Source organism: Danio rerio, chromosome 22 (assembly GCF_052040795.2).
Source record: "Danio rerio strain M-AB ecotype USA chromosome 22, GRCz13ab, whole genome shotgun sequence".
Lineage (NCBI taxonomy): Eukaryota > Metazoa > Chordata > Actinopteri > Cypriniformes > Danionidae > Danio > Danio rerio.
In genome coordinates, this window is record NC_141042.1 from 40,947,416 (window position 1) to 40,967,509 (window position 20,094).

Here is a 20,094-nt window from a genome sequence, read left to right on the forward strand (position 1 = left end):
AAAGGAAATAGGGCGCCGCAGTCGCTCTCGCGCTTTCCGTTATCGCGAGAGTAGCGGGGTTGCTATAGAAACGCAACTAGTGGGTCTAGTTACTGCGCCATTTTGGGTGAGGCTGTAAGGTCAAATATTGGAGCAGTACAACCAGGGGGTTTTGGGCGGATCTCACCCGCTTAATTAACTCTTGATTGCACCTAAATGACAAGATTTATGTAGAATTCTGCTCATTAAATAGTTTTCTGTGATCTGTGTCTTAAATAATATGCATAATTTGAATATTAAAATATACATTTTCATTTGACCACCCCCTATAATGGTTCATACCATTATTAATATATAATCGCGCCCGAGTCATTCAACACGCAACAGTCTGAAACTGGGGGTCAAGAGGACATACAGTCGACGTATGTGTTCAAACAAGACACATTTCTTGTAAAATATGTGTTTATATTTACACATAGCGAAAAAGTCAAATTTATATACGCAGTTTAAATAGTTTTGACTCACAGAAACCTCCAAAATAGCGAATCAGACGATACTGTAGGTCAGAACACACCAGATATCCCTCAAAACACTGAAAACGTAAATACCTTTGAATAATTTAGTTATAATTTAAATAAATGCATACATTTCATTCACTGAAGCATGTATATTACACAATCTTACATTACCTAAAAAGTTACATTACATTTTACATTTCATTTTTACATTTCTTGTAAAATAGGTGTTTGTATTTGTTTGTATACCCCCCCAATAAATTTACTGTGAGGCTTGGGTTTAGATTACAGCCTATAAGGTAGATACAATCAACTGGGTAATTTTATAAATAATATATAAATTTTAGCTTTTTAATCAGGCAATCATTATATGACTATAGCAGAATTTCAGTAAATCTGAATGCACATAATTGGAAAAACCAGACCTCAATATTAAAGAAGATGCACATTTATTTATTTTTTATTAAGAGTGCAAAACACAACATATTCAGTAAACACAAAACACATCAACAGCAATAGAAGAGAAATAGAAATAACAGGGTCGAGTATATACAGCAATGACAGTCTGAATGACATAATTAAATAGTATTTAGCATTCATGGACATAATTATAAAATCAATAATATTACAGTTTGTTATGGTAAAACTGATATGATCAAACTCTTAATTTCTGTATGTACAATCAACTTTATTTAATCAGTAAAAGGATCAATCTGCCTCTTCAATGCTGATCCTGCAAGGATATCGATGGACACGTCATTTGAGGAGGATGTGTTGTTTCTCTAGAGATTATAAGAGTGACGATTACATAAATCCACCCTGAAAGAGTTGAACACCGGCACTCTCAACGCCTCAGATTTCACCTGTACTTCAGTCTGGGTGGCGATGCATTGGGTCAGATTGATAAGATAAGCTAAACCTTATCATCAGTTGTATTTTAGCTCCTGCATGTTGTGTCGTGTGGCTTCAGATCATGACACGGGTTTTTGTTGCTTGACTTTAAAGATGTGATGCAGATGTCATTTAAACAGTGACTTAATAATAATTCAACTAAAATATAATAATTAAGACTTTCATTCATCAAGCCTCACTTCATTACCATGATGAAATGCACTGATGCTAATGCTTAAAGGGGCAGTTCACCCAAAACTGACAATTCTGGCATCATTAATCTCTCTTTACTTATTAACATGTATCAATACTTTATTAATTATTATTAATAAAAGGCCCTCCACCACCACCGTACTCCTCCTAGCTCATTTCTGATATCAGTAATTCTGAAATCTGAAAACTCCCTCATTCTCAAAGTCTAGAAAGATACTCAAATGTTTTTTTCTGGTCGTTTCTGGACTTTGTTTCTGAGCAACTTGGGGCTGTTGCTGTATATGGAGGATGAGGGAGCTCTCTGATTTAATCTAATAAATATCTTCATTTGTGTTCAGAGGATTATTTTTTACCAAAAAAAGAGAGAAAAGCATGCTTATTTTAGTCTAGGGTTGTTCAAAATAACATTAGAAGTCTAGAAGTCTACAAATACTTTAGGGGTTAGTGTTAGTGATGTACAGTTGCATCCACAACACAAGCTGAAAAACACGCCCTCCACCACCACCGTACTCCTCCTAGCTCATTTCTGATATCAGTAATTCTGAAATCTGAGAGCGCTCTCGTCCTCAAAGTCCAGAAAAATACCAAAAAAGATTTTCTGGTAGTTTCTGAGCAACTTGGGGCTGTTGCTGTATATGGAGGATGAGGGAGCTCTCTGATTTCATCTAATGAATATATTCATTTGTGTTCAGGGGATTTTTTTCACCAATAAATAAAATACATGCTCATTTTAGCCTAGGGCTGTCCTAAAATCTATATCTTTTAAATTTTCTGCTTATCATATAAACCTGACCCAATGCATTGTACCGGCGCCGGTGTTTCTTCATCATCATCATCATCATCCTCAGGAGAAACAACACTTCTTCCTCAATATGCCGTCAGATTAAACCATCCATATCCTTGGAGTCGACCACTATTCAGAAGAGGCAGTTTCCTGGGAGAGATGACGATGCTGATCCTGCAGACTCTGGGTCAGGCTCTGGTTCTGGATCAGTTCTTCTTTTTTTCCATTTGCAGTGAAGAAATGGCTCCTTTATGATGTTTGTGTTGGTTTTTATGAGTTTTTTTTTTGTAGAAAATCTTGATTCTTTTTTCTTTTTTTAAGATGAGGGGATTTTCTGTAGAATATTTTGCTGCTTTTTAAGTCCATACTGAGGAAAAACAAGAGGAAATATTACAGACATGTCTAGGATTTGTCTAGCGCATATCTATATAAAACGAGAAGCAGCACAATAGAAAACACATGTTGTCTGTGAATGGCTTATTAAAGCTGTCATTATTTTGGTGGTCAAAAGGACATCAATGTGTGGATGTCAAATAGACGTCAAGATTTTGACATCAAATTATTCAGCATTTTTTATGTGTTTTTCGTTTAAGTTCTGAAATACATTTCTGCCTGATATTTGCCGCTAGTTTACCATAAAATGACTATTTTAGTCTTTTCTGTTTATCACATGATAGAAACGCTGCTTTATTTCCAAATGATTTATGCAAATTTGAATGTATGTGCATATATTTTACACGTTTTTTTGTTTTGTTTTGACATTACAGGTGCTGTATGTAAGTTTTTAAAGCATATAAATACCATAATGTGTTTGCAGATATTTCAGAAACATGCAAAGCGAGCGTTCTTGCCTATCTGAAAAACAGTCAGGTTTAAAATTGTGCTTTCTGTGCAAAATATTCCCTCTATCGCAAGCCGTTGCTTTAATTTCAAGAGTTCACACTTAGCTCAAGGTTTATACATAGCTTGTTTGGCGTGCTGTCCCAGGAGAGAGCCCTGAGCTCAAGGGATCCTCAAGCCCAGGGCTTTCCACCTTTCGCAGGGTGAAGGGAGATTGAGCTCAGGTCGATCTCAAAACTCCCCCGCTGCTGAGGCTAAGGCCAACTTCCAGAGAGTAAGACTTAGAAAACAGATTTAGGCTTATTTTATCTATAATATAGAGCACATTTGGATGGTGGGAGGAAACCGGGGAACCAGGGGGAAACCCACGCGGACAGAAGGAGAACATGCAAGCTCTGAAATACCAGATGGCCCAGCGAGGACCCAACGCCATTGGTATTCTTGCTGTGAGGCAACAGTGCTAGTCACTGGGCCACCATTGTGGATAAAGGTGGATAAAGAGGAGGAAGGGGGGTTCTTCCAGACGAAGATAGTTGTAGAAAGGAAATGAGGATGTATATAGTGACTTGGGATCCTTTGATTGGAGGAATGTGATTAGCTGGGTCAATCATGAGCACGTGCTCCTCTCGAAATTAGTTTAAAGTTAAACTTCACTTAAAACACGACTTAAATCAGCCTTTAGGCTCGATCATCAGACTCGCTCCTCGATCTGACAATCATCCATTTGTTTTGCTCCAATACCTTGTTCGACTTACATACTGCACCTTTAAAGTAGCCGATGGGGTCATAGCATGACTGTTAAAACCGCTAAAGCTATTCTGACATTGGCTGATCGTCTTGTAAACGCAGTTTTCTTCTCCTGTTTACCTTCATGTTGTGTCTTCAGCCTCGATGTCCTTCTACTCTCTCGTCATCCACTTGTGTTTTAAAAACTGATTGAGCGTCAGCCTTTCCCTGATACACATTTTGATCAGATCACAGCATTCTGTAGGAAAAGAAATGGTTAATGCACTGCTCATAAGACTACATCTTACAAGCTGACATTCATCAAGATACAATGCTACCAATGACTGTATCCTAAACCGCCCCCCAAATGCTCCTTAAAAGTGAAGCATTTGAGGCAGCGGCCATGTGTACACATGAAAACAAGCTCTTGATGGAAAAAGCCAATATATGTGCATACATTTGCATAAAAAAATGTGGGTTTAACTTAAGATGTAAAGTTTAAATCAGCTAGAGTCTGTTCACTCACCACTGGTTATGCTGGTTATACGAGAAATGCGGTCTTCCTCGTGTTCGGTGCTGTAAGTTGGCAAATCTCCGGTCACCATGTAATACAGCAGGTAGCCTATAGCCCAGGCGCTGGCTAAGACGGCTTTATTGTAGCTCCGTGCATTCACTTCAAAAGCGCAGCCGAAGTCGATCAGCTTGATCTGCGAATTCCTCGTGTTGACAAGGATGTTGCTGGAATGCAGGTCGTTGTGCGAAATGCCTTTGTCGAAGCAATGCTTGGCTGCCTGGACTATCTGCTGCACCAGGCAACGTGCCACAGGTTCCTCCAGCTTGCCGCGATTGCGTATATACTGCCCCAGGACTTCAAAAGGCGTTGGGTACTCCAAGACCATTGAAACGTATCCAGGTTCCTCGAACCACTCGTACATTTCGATCACGTATTGGCACAACGGTGGTTGCTTCATCATGAGCATAAACGCCACTTCTGCAAGCACCGGTTCGGAATAACCAGGCTGAGGAGAAAAAGAGAACAAGGGTTAGTAGATGCAGATCTGAAGAAAGACAAGGATTTAGTTCATGCGAACATGTTCGTTTTCAAAACACAGATAGTTTAGAGGAAATCTGAGCCCTATTATCCAGCATTAAAACAAAGTTAAGGACGCTTTTCGTTCGCGTTAATCATCAGCGAGACGTTTTTTCCAGATTCAAACCTAAGTGATTTTCACTGGCGTCAAGCAGAAGAGTATGCAAGATCACTCCTTGACGTTAGATGGCGCTACACAACTTTAAGCTTCTCACAGCTTGCTTGTAACACAGTAAGAGAGGAAGTTCACACGCTTGTTGTTAAAAGCTGCGTCCCAAATGGTACACTATACACTATGCACTCATGCACTATGTACTTACAAACTCAACAGGATAGTATTGACCTTATTCTAAAATGCGGAAGTGCTCCTGTTTTCGCGATTGTCTTAAAACTTCCGTTTCAGTCGCCTATGGGAGAAATGACAAGGAATAATAAACGGCAGAAAATGGCCAAACTGCTTACTCTACAAACAAATGTTTGCATGACTATACAGACCAAGTAGAATAATTTAACAAGGAAATATCAGTTTGCAACATCAAACAGCGAAACGAGCAGTTTTTAACGTCTAAAAATGAATGGAAGTGAATGAGACCGGAAGTCTCGTGCCAAAAAGATTCAAATGGCAGCGCCCGCTCGTCTGCGGAGAATAAGGTCAATATGTATGTAGTGTCGTCCCAAATGGCGCACTAATGTTTTTTTTACTAAGCGGAAATTCAAACCGTTTTCCTGATGACGTTTGACGGTTGCCAAATCAGTGAAATAAACGACCAAATTATCAAATAATACCTGCCGTGAGTATTGCCGTATTCACCATCGGGAGGCGCTATAATCACTCTCGTAGGAGAATTTTGCTTTCACCATCCAAAATAAATAAAGTTATTCAACATGTTCGTCCGATAGCTCCGCCCCTTCCTCTACGTAAGCAAACCTGCAGTCATTGAGTGCGTGAAGAGTATTTTAGCGGCTGAATGAGTGCATCATCCGGGTAATTAAAGTGCACTTAATATTTTTAGAGTTTTCAGTGTGAACACACTATTCATACTACAAAATGGCGTAGAATAGTGCATAAGTATGCGATTTGGGACGCAGCTATAGTTACTGGCGTTTTGAACAAGCATGTAGTGATGGTGAAATGAAGCTTTCCGAACCAGTGAAGCGCTCGACTTAATTGTGTCGGAAAAAGGTATGTTACTCGAAGCTTTCTAAATCAAAGCTCGATGAGGACCTCTGCTGGTTAAAGTGTGGGAAAGCACTGTGTTGCAATAACGTCAAATGTTCACAACTGACAAACTCATTCATGTAGTAATACAACAACAGCAATATAAACAAATTACTCAATTACTGTAGTCTTTACACATAAGGTATGTTACATTACACCACCGATGACTGTAGTCAAATCCGAGGTATTCAAAAGTTTATCATATTACAACTAGTCCTGTTCCAAGCGGGGATCGAACCAGCGCTCTAAGGAGCATGCTATGTGAGTAATGCATCTAGGCTGCACTCGCCAACTGGTCTCTGTTAAACACTACACTACGATATGCAGTGGTTTTCTTTAAAGAAAGTTATAAAAAAAAAAGCGCTAATACACTTTAGTATGGTTCAAAACCTTTTTGCTATAAATTACTCTTGTATTTTATTTTAATTACTGGTGTGTGGGACCGGTGCAGTGCTTTGAAACAGTAGAAAGGAATGTAATCGACGCCTAATCTCTCGCTATACACTTTACTAACCCATGAGGGTGTTTAAACCGAATCAAAATTCGAAGCAGTCACGTGGGTATAGGCGAAAATGAAGCTTCGGATGTCACTGATCACGTGATGACGGCAAAACGAATCAAGCTCCTGCTTCCCTGCGAGATGTATCGTTTTTTAGATACATGCTTCGAAGCCTCGGCGCACAACGTCACATCACTACAAGCATGTTCAAGTTGCAGCTCCAGCTCAACGTAAACACAGATGCTCAACGTCCAACAAAAATACCAAAGACATTGTCAAAACAGTTCAGTGGTTAGGGCTGCTCAACGTATTGTTTCAGCATTGATATCGCAGTGTGTACATCCGCAATAGTCACACCGCAGGATAAGCAATGTTGAGTCTGGATTGATTCAATTGATGTAGATAAACATTGATAGACCGCTCAGAAAACCAAACAAAAAAGCGAACTACAGTAACTGCTCACATTAATCAGATTTCAGCAAAATATCTGTGCAGAAAGTGCGGTCAGTTTTACAGCAGTGCAGCGATGCATGAAGAACAGCTAAATGACTTTCTTCAACTTGATCATGAGTGAAATTTTCATACAGGTTCAAATAACTGGATTTGGCCTTTTAAAATTCAACTACACAACAGTAAATGTGTCCAAACCATTATAGAATTAAACATTGACTGATTTTTTTTCCAACTTACCACAGAGATGTAATAGTCATTTTTTCCCTTCATAATCTGCTTGACGGCAACCTGCAGAGAGGAAATACAATTATTATTATTTTCCACACATTCTTCAGTCTCTGATTTATTTAATCAACACTGATGCTCAATTAGACGATTTACAAAGGGAGCAACATGAATAGTAAGCTAGTTTTACCTCCTTGCGATCAGATTTACGGATCGCTTTGTATACTGTGCCGAAGGCTCCGCTTCCCAGAACAGCTCCCAGTTTATAGAACCTTTCCACAGATCCTGAAAAAAGAAGAGATTGTTTAAGTGCTTTCAGGTCTATCATACTGATATTGTCTTACATTAACAAATAAATGTTGTATTATCATATATAATAGTACTCACGAGGATTGTCCTTGGCTCCTGACACCGAAGTCTGGAGCCCAGACGGTCCAGGGACAGGCTTAGGATCTGGAAGAGGCTTAGCAGCAATCTGGAGTCTAGACAGTCCAGAGACAAGCTCTAGATCTGGATGAGGCTTAGCAGCAATCTGGATCCCAGATGGTCCAGGGACAGGCTCTGGATCTGGATGAGGCTTAGCAGCAATCTGGATCCCAGATGGTCCAGGGACAGGCTCTGGATCTGGATGAGGCTTAGCAGCAATCTGGATCCCAGATGGGCCAGGGACAGGCTCTGGATCTGGATGAGGCTTAGCAGCAATCTGGATCCCAGATGGGCCAGGGACAGGCTCCTCATCCACATCAGACTCTTCTTCTGGATCAGGCTCTTCATCCGGATCAGGCTCCTCATCCGGATCTGGCTCCTCATCCGGATCTTTTTCATCATCCGGATCTGGCTCTTTATCCGGATCGGGCTCTCGATCTGGATCAGGCTCTCGATCTGGATCAGGCTCCTCACCCGGGTCAGGCTCTCGATCCGGATCTTCACCCGGATCTGGCGCTTCACCCGGATCTGGCTCTTGATCTTGATCGGGCTCTTCACCCGGATCAAGCTCTCGATCTGGATCAGGCTCTGGATCTGGATCAGGCTCTGGATCTTCATCATGCTCTTGATCTGGCTCTTGATCTGGCTCATGATCCGGACCTGGCTCTTGATCTGGATCAGGCTCTGAAACCAGATTAGGCTCTTGATCTGGCTTAGGCTCTCGATCTGGACCTGGCGCATGATCTGGATTGTGCTCTGAATCAGGATCAGGCTCTCGATCTAGATCAGGCTCTCGATCTGGACCGGGCTCATGATCTGGATTATGCTCTGAATCAGGCTCTCGATCTGGATCCGGCTCTTGATCTGGCTCTGGATCTGGATCAGAATCAGGCTCCCCTTTGTTCCGTCTTCTGCGGAGGAAAGGCTTCTTCATGAGCTTCCACACTCTCCTGAAGAAAGCCTGGATTTTGTTCCTCCTGCTGCCTTGTGTTTGGGTTTCTTAAATGAAGAAAAACAACAAAGAACAGATTAGAGACGTGGCGGTCAGTTATTGTGTCGGCTATTAAGAATATACAGATGTAGAATATGAATAATAATTTAGAGATTGTCTGAACTGTTCTAAAGCGGGACACCTGTGGTCTAGTGTTTGTCAATCCTTCATAAACTCATGAATGCCAGTGAAAATATGAGTTATGCTAAGCTGTGGTGCTGTGGGCTCAAAATCACACGTCCCATCATATATGAGAGGAGCCATCATAAAACAAGAAGCACCTTCTGTGAAAAACAGTCTTGATGAACATGATGTGAAGTGCTTTGAGATGTGCGTTTATTATCTAATGTTTGACGTCATCTCAACTGAAACATGAAGAGGGCGGGGCATAGAGTAGCTCCTCCCCTTAAAAACAGCCAATAGTGTTTAGTTTTTCTCACAGCTCTGCCAGCATCAAATGAACACCCAATGTAAAAATGAGGGCGGGGCATGTCAGACACCAGAGAGCATTTGATTGGTCATAAGATTTGATTTAGGTGGAAGAGACAAACTGCAAGCTTTACATGTTTATAGCTTTTAAATGTGAATTTTGTCAGTTTTGTACCACACTAGCTCATAGATATCCTTAAGTCTAATACACTGATGCTAACATCTAAGAAAAACATTATTTTAATTTCAGGAGAGCTTTATGGAGTATATATTAATTTTTAGACATATGTCTATGAGAATAGTTGCTTTGTGTCTGTAATAAGTGCATTAAAACGATCCCATTGAGCTGTTTATCTGATGATGTTCAATTATCCATTTTTAAATTAAGTTTATCCTCTTTCAGGGACTTTTGAGCTGCTGATTTTCTCAAAATACTTGTACTAAGAGGTGGCTTTTCTTATTTTGTGTATGCAGACGGCCTCACCGGTTGTGTTTTCCTCCACACTGCTATCAGGAGAGGACTCATAAGGTGCTGTAGTGTCATCAGAATGCATTGACCAGTCCTCTTCCAGCCACGGACAGAAGTCACTGCAGAAGCTGATGATCTCCAGAAGCGACTCTGGAAGACAAAATCCGTCATAATGGTCAATTTTCAGAAACTGAGATTCATGGAAACACTTTACTGGACTCATCAAGACACCTTTGTGATTATGGTGTGACGCGTGTCATGAATATGAATGAGAGTTTATGCAAGCTTATGACAACTGTCTCTTTGTTATGTCAGTTTAAATAACATTGTTTGAGATTCCTTAATAACAGCAATCACTTGTATGCCTTTGTTGCTGCTGTAACTAGACATAAACAAATAACACATGCATAACCTGACTTAGTCATGACAATTTGACATTAGCAAGACAACATAACACGTCATAATTCTGTCTTAAACGTGAGTGAGGCCATTGTATTTGTGTCTTCTAGTGTCATTCCTCTTTCTTGACTTCAGTGCTGCAAATTTAATTTATAATTTAAAAGCCATTAAATATTAATGAGGCTGTTATAAAATTATTCATCAACACACTGACACTTTTAATAAGAAACTTTATTGACAAATTCACTTATTTACACTGAAAAAAGTGATCAGAAAAATATTCCTGACACAATTATAAGGGCCTCATGACAATCATGTTTATGACGGATTTATGACAGGCGGTGTTGTCTTGGTTTTGTCATGTTGTCATGACAAAGACATCTCAAACAGTGTCAACTGTGCATTTAAAACAACACAACTGAGCGAATGACTCTTTTAAAATCACATTATTTCTCATTTCTCATTTTGTTTAATATGTAAAGTGTCTAATTTCATTCATACATTAATTTAATACTCCAATACATTCATATATCTCTTAGCCCAGCTTTTAAAATGGTTTCAACCTATTTAGGACAGTTTACAAGACAATTACAAGACAATGAAGGTTACAACAGACCTTACAAGACAATTATTTTCCATCTCAAAGTCTGTGTAAAACCCATTATTGATCATTACTCATCACTGTTTGATATTGTTTTTGTCATGTTTCATGCTTTAGTCTAATAGCTGCTGACAGACTCACCGGTTGTGTTTTTCTCCGCATTATCATCAGTAGCGGGTTCACCGGCATCTGAAACCACAGTCCAGTCCTCCTCGTCCAGCCATGGACAGAAGTTACTGCAGAAGCTGATGGTCTCCAAAAATGATCCTGAAAAATAAAATCAAGCATGAATCAGTCATAACTATTCATAACAAAATATCTCATGAACTATTACCTAAAGGACTGAAGATTGCCGAAAATCATTCATTTTGACTCACACAATGTATTTTTGGCTATTCCTAAACGTTTTCTCCTAATATCTATGAAGAGTTTAGATGCAAAAACCTCCAATTGCCATCTGAAATGTTCCTCTAAAATGAGCATTTCTATCAGGCTCTTGTGTGTAACGTTATGTTCTGTTATATCACTTTTATGGCAAAGAATAAGTCCTTTTCCTGATCTTTAAAGTGAAATATATCAACATAAACAAAGGAGACTGAGAAAAAATTTCATTTTCGAAAGAAATTTCTGATGGCACTTATATTTATGTATACTTGTGTATATGTGTCTGTATTTTCTAATAGGACACATCCTGTGGGTTTTAAAATAGTATTGGATGTGGATTCATTGTTTTGGCTTGGCCCAGTGAAAAACAACCGACAATTTACCTCACAGGACAACTTTTCCTCATTCCAGAGACTATTTTAAACCTATTATTGATCATATTTCATTATTTTTTCATATATAATGTGGGTGTTTTATCATTTACACATCTATTTGAATCCCTCAATACTTAATATACCTAATTTAATCATTTTAACACCTAATTAAGCTTGGGTGTTTGCTGACAGCCTTACCGGTTGCATTTTTCTTCACTTTCTCAGCAGTGGAGGGTTTGTGAAGTGTTGTGTCGGCCTCTGAAACCACAGTCCCGTCCACCTGGTCAAGCCAGGGACAGAAGTCGTCGCAAAAGCCGATTGTGTCGAACCACAGACCCGCCTCCGCTTTCTCCATTCCACCACACACAGATGCTGTTGCTGCCATCGCGTGGTCAAATACAGGCATCGTGTTTTCACTCATAAATTCTTCTACTTCACTCGTAAAAGTGCTGTAAGTCGACAGATAATTAGTAAATCGATCCATTTACTCAAACTCTGTAAACGCGCTCAAATGACAATCCTTTCTCTTGCTTGATAATCACTGAACTGGAGCTTGGTTAGCCGAGTGACGTCAATTATGGAACATTTGGATTGACGTCACTAGGCGCGCTTATTTTCAAAAGTTCAAAGTTTTGCTCAAAGCTCAAAAAAAACCCAGAAATGAGTCAATATTACCGAGCCGGGACCGATTTATGTCGTGATCAATAAACAACAGCCCCTGTCGTGGTCTGCCGCTCGTCAATGTCAAAATAATAGCCAATCAAATCAAACATGGCGGGCTTTACAGTTCGCGGAGAATATTTCAAAAATAATTTCCAAAAATACAAAATAAAAGCTCGATTACAAAACATCAAATTCACGAGTCAGTGTGTTTTTGACAGAATTTTCAGTGTTAGAATGCTGTAATATATTAACGAAAGAAACTGAACAAATATTAAATAAATTATATGATACATATGACCACCGACAATCACAAACAAATGATCTAACAATATATTCCAAGATCTAGCTACGTTTAATTTTCACTTAATCTTAGTCACGTTTAATTAATTATTAAAGGTTTTTGCTATTATTATAAAATATGAAATGAAAGAATGTATGTATTTCCTGGGTGATTACATGTTAATTGTGATGTTTAGTTCACCTGTGATTAATCATTGGTTTTTGTTTGTAGATAATAGTAGAAAATAAATAATAGAGTCAATCAAATAATTTCCGAAATATACAAAAGAAAAGTACAAAATATAAAATTCACAAATCAGTGTGTTTTTGACAGACTTTTCAGTGTTAGAGCACTGTAATATATTAACAAAGGAAAGAAACCGAACAAATATAAAATACATAATTATATATATATATATATATATATATATATATATATATATATATATATATATATATATATATATATATATATATATATATAGACTGTTTTGCATAACCTTACCTGGATGTATTGGTGACGGAGTTCTTTGATGCGCTCACTGTTCCTTTCAAAAACCTCAACAGTCCTCTATTAGAACAGATGATAGTGTGATTGGGAAAACCTCAACACATGAGCATGCTTTCTAGATGGAAATCAGCTGTGATGTTGTGCTGTGATATATATATCACAACGTAGCCAACGAAGACGGATGTTGTGCTAACCGTGTTAAGAGCTTAGGAAACTTGATAAATGTATTGAAAAAACTGTAATAGCCAGCGTGAAAAAAACTGTAATAAAATACTGTAAATATCGAAAAAAACACATGTAAACCAATATACAGTTAAATCCATTGGGAGATTAGGACACTGTTGACCTCCTCCATCAATGCTGGTACAGAACAACACAGACCTTCCACCGTTTTTTAATGCTTGCACATTAATGGGTAATTGAAGATTTGTGTGAAGGAGTGTCAAACTGGTGCTTTAGTGAATTCATACTGATCTTGGTAGTGTCTAATGGTTTGGAATAGAGAGTTTCTTTTTGGCTACCATAGCTAAAACAATAGAGATTGGACTGCTTGAATGACATCTGTGGTAACTGTTTTGAAAAATGGAGGGAGTGTCAACCCAATGAGAAAGAGTTTACACATTTGCAAGACCTGTCTTCTGCTCTGAGATGGTGATAATGAAAATGAAGAGGAACCTACCCAGATAGCAGGCAGTAATCGGCCCGAGCTCGGCTGCCCCCCGGCGCCTCCGGCTCCGACTCGGCATCGGCGAGTGTTATCCGGGCCGAGTGCGGCCCGCAGCTCGCTCGCGCACATGCGGTTGTGATGCGGCTGTAAAGCACTGGCCCGATTCCGGTGAACCATATCCTGGCCGCTTCTTGCAAGGACTCGGCTGATGGCAACCGATTAAGTTCTTATTTTATCTAGTAATCTGTTAGCTCCACGTTTAATGATAATTTGAGAAAATATTCATGGTACGATAGCAAAAAAAAAAAAAAAAAAAAATTTAGTGTGGATGGTCGCAATGTTTAGACGCAAACAAAACAATATTATTTATAAATAGATTATACATGTCATCTAGAGAAAAACTATGTAAAATTCGCTTATTTTTGAGATAGCACGCTCCTGTGCTGACTGTTTTTTTTTTTAAAGCAGAAGTTGGTTTCATAATAAACACATGCGTTACTAAACTCCTGATCCAAACTCCAATCCAGACGGTGGCGGTAATGCTCCAAAAAGCTGGTTGTCAACCACCATGGCACGAAAATCACAAGAAGAAAAAGTTTGGTTTTTCAAAGACCTCACGTGGATTCCGGTCAGAAAGGTAAGCTTTTTACTGCTTGTGTTCTGTATAATTAGCGAAATTAGAGCTTAAAACATTTCCACGGTGTTTGGTTGTAACAGCGTTTAGTAATTTAAAACAGTTTGATACGAAATGTAACTTGCTTTAAGAAACACGACTGGAGCTAATGTATGCTAACGCTAACAGTTACAAACACGTCTGAAAGTTCCTGTTCCTTTTACACAATGTTAGATTGTAACGTGTGTAGTAACTGAACACTATTTTAATTATTTTAAAGAAACATGAAACGAATTTGTGTGTATGCTAACTTTGCGTTAAAGAAAGTTTCTGTAGACGAATCCATTAACTAACTTGGCAAAACGTGTTTTTTTCCTGATTTAACATTATAAAGTACCGTGGATGTTGAAAAAATCATTGTACAGGCGTATACTTATCCAACAGTATTAATTCTGTGATTATGTGTAAATAAAAACTAATCGTTTTGGATTAATAAAATACTATTGTTTATCTTGTTTATGCAGTTAGTCACGAAAATGATCGAAACTCAACTGTTTACTATTCTCTTTAAATTATCCAAGAGAAATATATTACTATGCACTTTAATTCATATGTGTTAGCCTATGTGAATCAATTATATCTTTTGTTCAAGCTGTAATGGTCAGTTAATGTAAAACTGAACGTCTTAAAGCAGATTTTGATGTTTGTTTGTTTTTTTATGTTATTGACAGTGATAAATTCTGATTTAAATGAATGGGTAACAATATTTGTTGGTTAAGTCTTATTGTTCTTGTTTAACAAATGTTAGTGAGATCATTTTTCAGCACATCACGACCAAAGCAGTCAATGGCACACTCTTTTGAACGTGAACAGGCATGTTATAGTTGTGTGCTAAAAGTCCATAAGCTGTAAACTGCTGATACATTTTCAACATAGATTGAGCTTTTCAGACATTACATTACTAATTGCTTCACAAACAGCTGAAATGGTTTATTGTTATTGGCTATCATCATCAAACATTTTTCACAATGGTAGGTTAATCTTCATGGGTACAGAATAATGCATGTGCTTGACCATCTTACAAATCTATGTCTCAGATTCATAAGGCTGTCACTCTGCATGAATCTCCGAATAAATCTTGTGCAACCTTCTGTGTACTGATTATTTACACTATAGGTATTATATGCATTAATTAACTTTGATAGTATTTCAGGATTTGAACTTTTCTTTACGGGAGGTTAACAACAATGTGATGTTTTATTATAGATGCATATGAGGAAGCTCGACTCAAACATCCACACGCAACTGTGATTTCTGACTGGTAGACAGATGAGGATGATGATTGCCTGTCATACATCTAAACACAGAACAGGTTTGTTTGCAATTATTTTAAACACATACTGTCAACATTATGTCATTGATCTATTACAACCTGTGAGTTTTGCCCTGGCACTATACTAAAGTGATGTTTTGTTTTGTAAATGTATCTGATCAAGGGACAGTATAGACACATCTATACCGTGATGAAGAAAAATTACTTGAAACAAAGAGGCTGGATGAAAGGCAGGTATGAAGATTTCAGAAATCAATGCAGCACCACAAGTACCATCACCATCAATGACTATGGCAGAAATCTTAAGACCACCATCAAGATGCACAGATACTGTACATTCCAGTACACCAGGCGTGTCCAAACTACGGCCCGCGAGGCTTTTTATAAATATCAATAGAATCTGGCCCGCTATAAAAAAATGAACGTAATTCAATAAATAACCACCGGGTGTCGCTATCACATGCATTCAATTAAGCAGCAGTTCTTGTTATGATCTCTATCTATCTATCTGTCTGTCTGTCTATCTACACACAGTTGAAGTCTGAATTATTAGCCCCTCATTGATTTATTTCTTCTTTTTTAAATATTTCCCAAATGATGTTTAACAGAGCAAGAACATTTTTACAGTATGTCTGATAATATTTTTTCTTTTGGAGAAAGGCTTATGTTTTATTTCGGCTAGAATAAAAAGCGGTTTAAATTTTTTTATGAACTATTTTAAGGTCAAAATTATTAGCCCCTTAAGTCTTCAGAACAAACCATTGTTATAAAATAACTTGCCTAATTACCTTGACTAGTTAACTTGATTAACCTAGTTAAGCCTTTAAATGTCACTTTAAGCTGTATAGAAGTGTCTTAAAAATATCTAGTCAAATATTATTTACTGTCATCATGGCAAAGATAAAATAAATCAGTTATTAGAAATGAGTTACTAAAACTAATATGTTTAGAAATGTGTGGAAAAAAATGTTTAACTCTCCGTTAAACAGAAATTGGGGAAAAAATAAACGGTGGCTAATAATTTAGGGGGGCTAACAATTCTGACTTCAACTGTATTTATGTATATATATATATATATACACGTGTCAGTGTGATGTATGTAAAATTTGGCCCGCGACAACGTTTGTTTTTTTGCATCTGGCCCTCGGCCCAAAAAGTTTGGACACTCCTGCAGTACACCTATGAACATTTACAGTCTTTGTTCTAGTGCAGTTTGAGATCAAGACAGAACTTAATGCATCTCGTGATGTCTTTGTAAGAATTGAAGACATCACTAAATTTGTTAAGGTTTAATGCAGCTAGAAAGTAAAGATCAACTAGAGAATATCAGCAGTGTCTAACTCACTGTTGTATTTACAGAAGTTGTATGAGAATAAGCTACAGGTTGATTTATACTAATCTGTTATTTTTCTTTTTTAGCACGACTGACTGAAGTTTTAAAATCATGCAACGTCATAAAGCAGCAGCTGGGCCTGATTCTCACAAAACCAAAACAGACGTGATGAAATTCCAGATGTAAACACATTTGACCTTCCTTTGGCCAATTGGATTTGGAAAAGCTTAATAAATCAACTAAAGGAGCAGCCCGAACAAATGAAGAAACTGGTAAGTTCAAGCTCTTGCTAATTTCAAAGTGTTTTAAGTTTTTTTTTTTATTGTTTTTTTTTTTTGCTTAGTAGGTAGCCTACTTTTTTCCTAATTTTTTTCTTTTTTTTTACATTAGTACTTGTTCACTACTAATTATCTGTTTATCTTTTAATCACAGATGGAGTGAGGACAAATGTCCATACCACGCCACTGATAAAGAAGTGGAAAAATGCATTACAAGGTAGCTACAACTTGCCCCTGACAGGGATGGAGGAAGAAAGAAGAGAAAGCTAATGTGTCAAATGTCTACATCACTATTTTGTTTTATTTTTTAAACAACATTTTAAGTGTATTAGGATGTTCCCTGATACTTGAACAATTTGTTTCTTTCATTTGCATTTATATATATATATATATATATATATATATATATATATATATATATATATATGTGTGTGTGTGTGTGTGTGTATATGTATGTATGTATGGTATGTATGTATGTGTGTGCGCCAAATTCTGAAGAAACATCTTGATACATTTTTAATAAACGTAATACAAATAAAATTATAAATATAAAATTGCACAAGACGTGTATATATATGAAATGTATAATCATCTCACTCATGTCTTGCTGTTTGTGCAATTGATTTTGTTCAAGTTTATTTAAAAAAAAAGTTTGACTTTATACTTCTGCAATTATTTATATATATATATATATATATATATATATATATATATATATATATATATATATATATATATATATATATTTGTTTGTTTATTATTATTTTAATGTTTTATTAAAAAATGTTTCAAGATGTTTCTTCAGAATTCTGCAGTATTTTTTACAAGTTTGACTTGGATATTTTATGGATTGTCATTGGTATTTTTAAGATGTTTCTTGCTATATTTAAAATTGGTTTCTATATTTAGGTTTATATAAAATTTAGCCTTTTTTTTACAAATTTTTAATTCAAGTCTATTGGGAAAACAGGGTTATTTTAAAAAACATGTGTTTGTGTGTAATTTTTAGATTTTTTGTTTAAATCTTTCTGTGTGTCTTTATTGTGTTGTTTTATTGTTGTTTTTATATTGATATTCTTGTGCACTACAAAATTATTTATAAAATTTTAGTACTATTTTTTTCATGTAATCAATAAACGTTTAACATTTATTTATTTTGTCATTTGTCTGATTATTTTCGTTACAGAATATGTATGCAGTTTGCACTTTATTCAAAGGTTAAACGCAGTGCTTACACTTTGTGTTTACATTATAGCCTGTGTTTGCTGTTATATAAATTCAAATGGTTGTAATACCATATATCAAGTACCAATGTAATACCAAAAGGTTTTATAAGGTGTATAAATACGGAGTCGCGCCAGCTCCGGGCCACAGCGCACATTACCCTCGCGCCGATTTTGGCGCGGATGCGCAGCGTCGGCTCGCTTGCGGCCGCCGCATCTGGCCCGCTTGATTCGGGCCGGAATCGGGCAGTGAGTCCACAGGCATCCGGCCCGAGTCCGGCAGCCGAAGTTGGGCCGAGGGGTTAGTCTCCGGCAGGCGACAATCTAGCCGGAACTGGCCCGAGTGTATTTTGCTATCTGGGTAGTTTCTTTAAGCAGGTCAAAGCAAACAAGATAAACTTTAAGTTGTGGTTAGATCATGATGTTATCTGTTCTGACATACTGTGTGAAACCATTTGTAAATTTGACTGTAAAATGACATAGTTTTGCTCTTGGTTGAGCTTGTGTGTAAAAGTGCATTTTAAATTGGCGTTAACTGGATGCATTTTGTGCCACAGCAACAAGAAATGTGTTAATTGTATAGCCTACGAAGACGAATGTTGTGCTAACTGCGTTAAGAGCTCAGGAAACTTGATAAATGTATTGAAAAAACTCATATGCATTGTAAAAAACTGTAATAAAATACTGTAAATATCAGAGAAAACACATGTAAACCAATATACAGTTAAATCCATTGGGAGTTCCATCCATGCTGGTACAGAATAACACAGACCTTCCACCGTTTTTAATGTTTGCAGACTGATTAATTGAAGATTTGTGTGAAGGAGTGTCAAACCGGTGCTTCAGTGATTTCATACTGATCTTGGTAGTGTCTAATGGTTAGGAATAGATGGTTTCTGTTTGGCTACCATAGCTAAAACAACGGAGTTTCCACTGCTTGAATGACATCCGTGTTAACGGTTTTGAAAAATGGTGAGGAAAATGTGTCAACCCAATGAGAAAGAGTTTACACATTTGCAAGACCTGTCCTCTGCTCTGAGATGGTGATAATGAAAATGAAGAGGAACCTAGTTTCTTTAAGCAGGTCAAAGCAAACAAGAACAACTGTACAAGCACATCAGTGATCAACTGGTTATTATAAATGTCTATTCATGTGATGGCTTGTCTGTGTCATTTAAAAACAAAATACCATTTTGAGAAGAAATCAGACTGTTTTGAACGTAAAGTTTGACTTCAATTCAACTGTTTATTGTCATGTGCACAGTAAGGAAACTCGTTTCCCAGTACAATGAGATTCTTACTTTGCCGTCCACAGTGAAGTCATACACACAACATCCACATAAATACACATATATACACAGAAGTGACTGAAGTATGATTATAAAATTTAAGTATATAAATATCTATGAAAGTAAACAATATATAAAACTGATTTGAGTAATGAAACAGATGTAAACAATGTACAGTGTTTTTTTAATTGTGCTTATTATGCAAAAAGTGCCTAGTGCAATTGGCTTACGTGCGAAAAATAGTGCAAACTGGGATGGAGAATGTAGTGTTGATAAGTAGATTGACTTTGCGGGAGAATTGAAGAGTTTTGCCCAATGTGTGTGTGTGTTTTGATTTGTGTGTAGGGTTCTGACAACATGAGACATGCTTTCAGAAGATGTGTGTAAACAATTGGGAA

General features: G+C 37.3%; 1 protein-coding gene and 1 long non-coding RNA gene across 4 annotated transcripts; one reads left to right on the top strand and one right to left on the bottom strand.

Annotated features, from left to right (window-relative positions):
• Nucleotides 1–929: 929 nt before the first annotated feature.
• Nucleotides 930–12,337, bottom strand: LOC137489026 (serine/threonine-protein kinase pim-2). Of its 2 annotated transcripts, XM_087304714.1 has the most exons (10): nucleotides 11,706–12,337; nucleotides 10,891–11,016; nucleotides 9,765–9,899; nucleotides 8,166–8,859; nucleotides 7,822–8,052; nucleotides 7,625–7,719; nucleotides 7,447–7,497; nucleotides 4,475–4,967; nucleotides 4,090–4,207; nucleotides 930–2,749 (listed from the first exon to the last, which is right to left on the bottom strand). In XM_087304714.1, the coding sequence occupies exons 4-9, from the start codon at nucleotides 8,599–8,601 to the stop codon at nucleotides 4,122–4,124; spliced, it is 1,392 nt and encodes a 463-aa protein (XP_087160840.1). In that variant the 5' UTR covers nucleotides 8,602–8,859; nucleotides 9,765–9,899; nucleotides 10,891–11,016; nucleotides 11,706–12,337; the 3' UTR covers nucleotides 930–2,749; nucleotides 4,090–4,121. The 2 variants fall into 2 exon arrangements, with proteins under 2 accessions (XP_087160840.1, XP_087160839.1); XM_087304713.1 differs by having other exon boundaries at nucleotides 7,822–8,859; nucleotides 11,706–12,075.
• Nucleotides 12,338–14,209: 1,872 nt separating this feature from the next.
• On the top strand, nucleotides 14,210–18,334 carry LOC147838658 (uncharacterized). Of its 2 annotated transcripts, XR_015522436.1 has the most exons (6): nucleotides 14,210–14,264; nucleotides 15,507–15,612; nucleotides 15,737–15,807; nucleotides 16,993–17,178; nucleotides 17,339–17,542; nucleotides 17,978–18,334. It is a non-coding gene; the product is annotated as an uncharacterized LOC147838658 (long non-coding RNA). The 2 variants fall into 2 exon arrangements; XR_015522435.1 differs by lacking the exon at nucleotides 14,210–14,264 and having other exon boundaries at nucleotides 14,324–15,612.
• The last annotated feature ends 1,760 nt before the right edge of the window (nucleotides 18,335–20,094 follow it).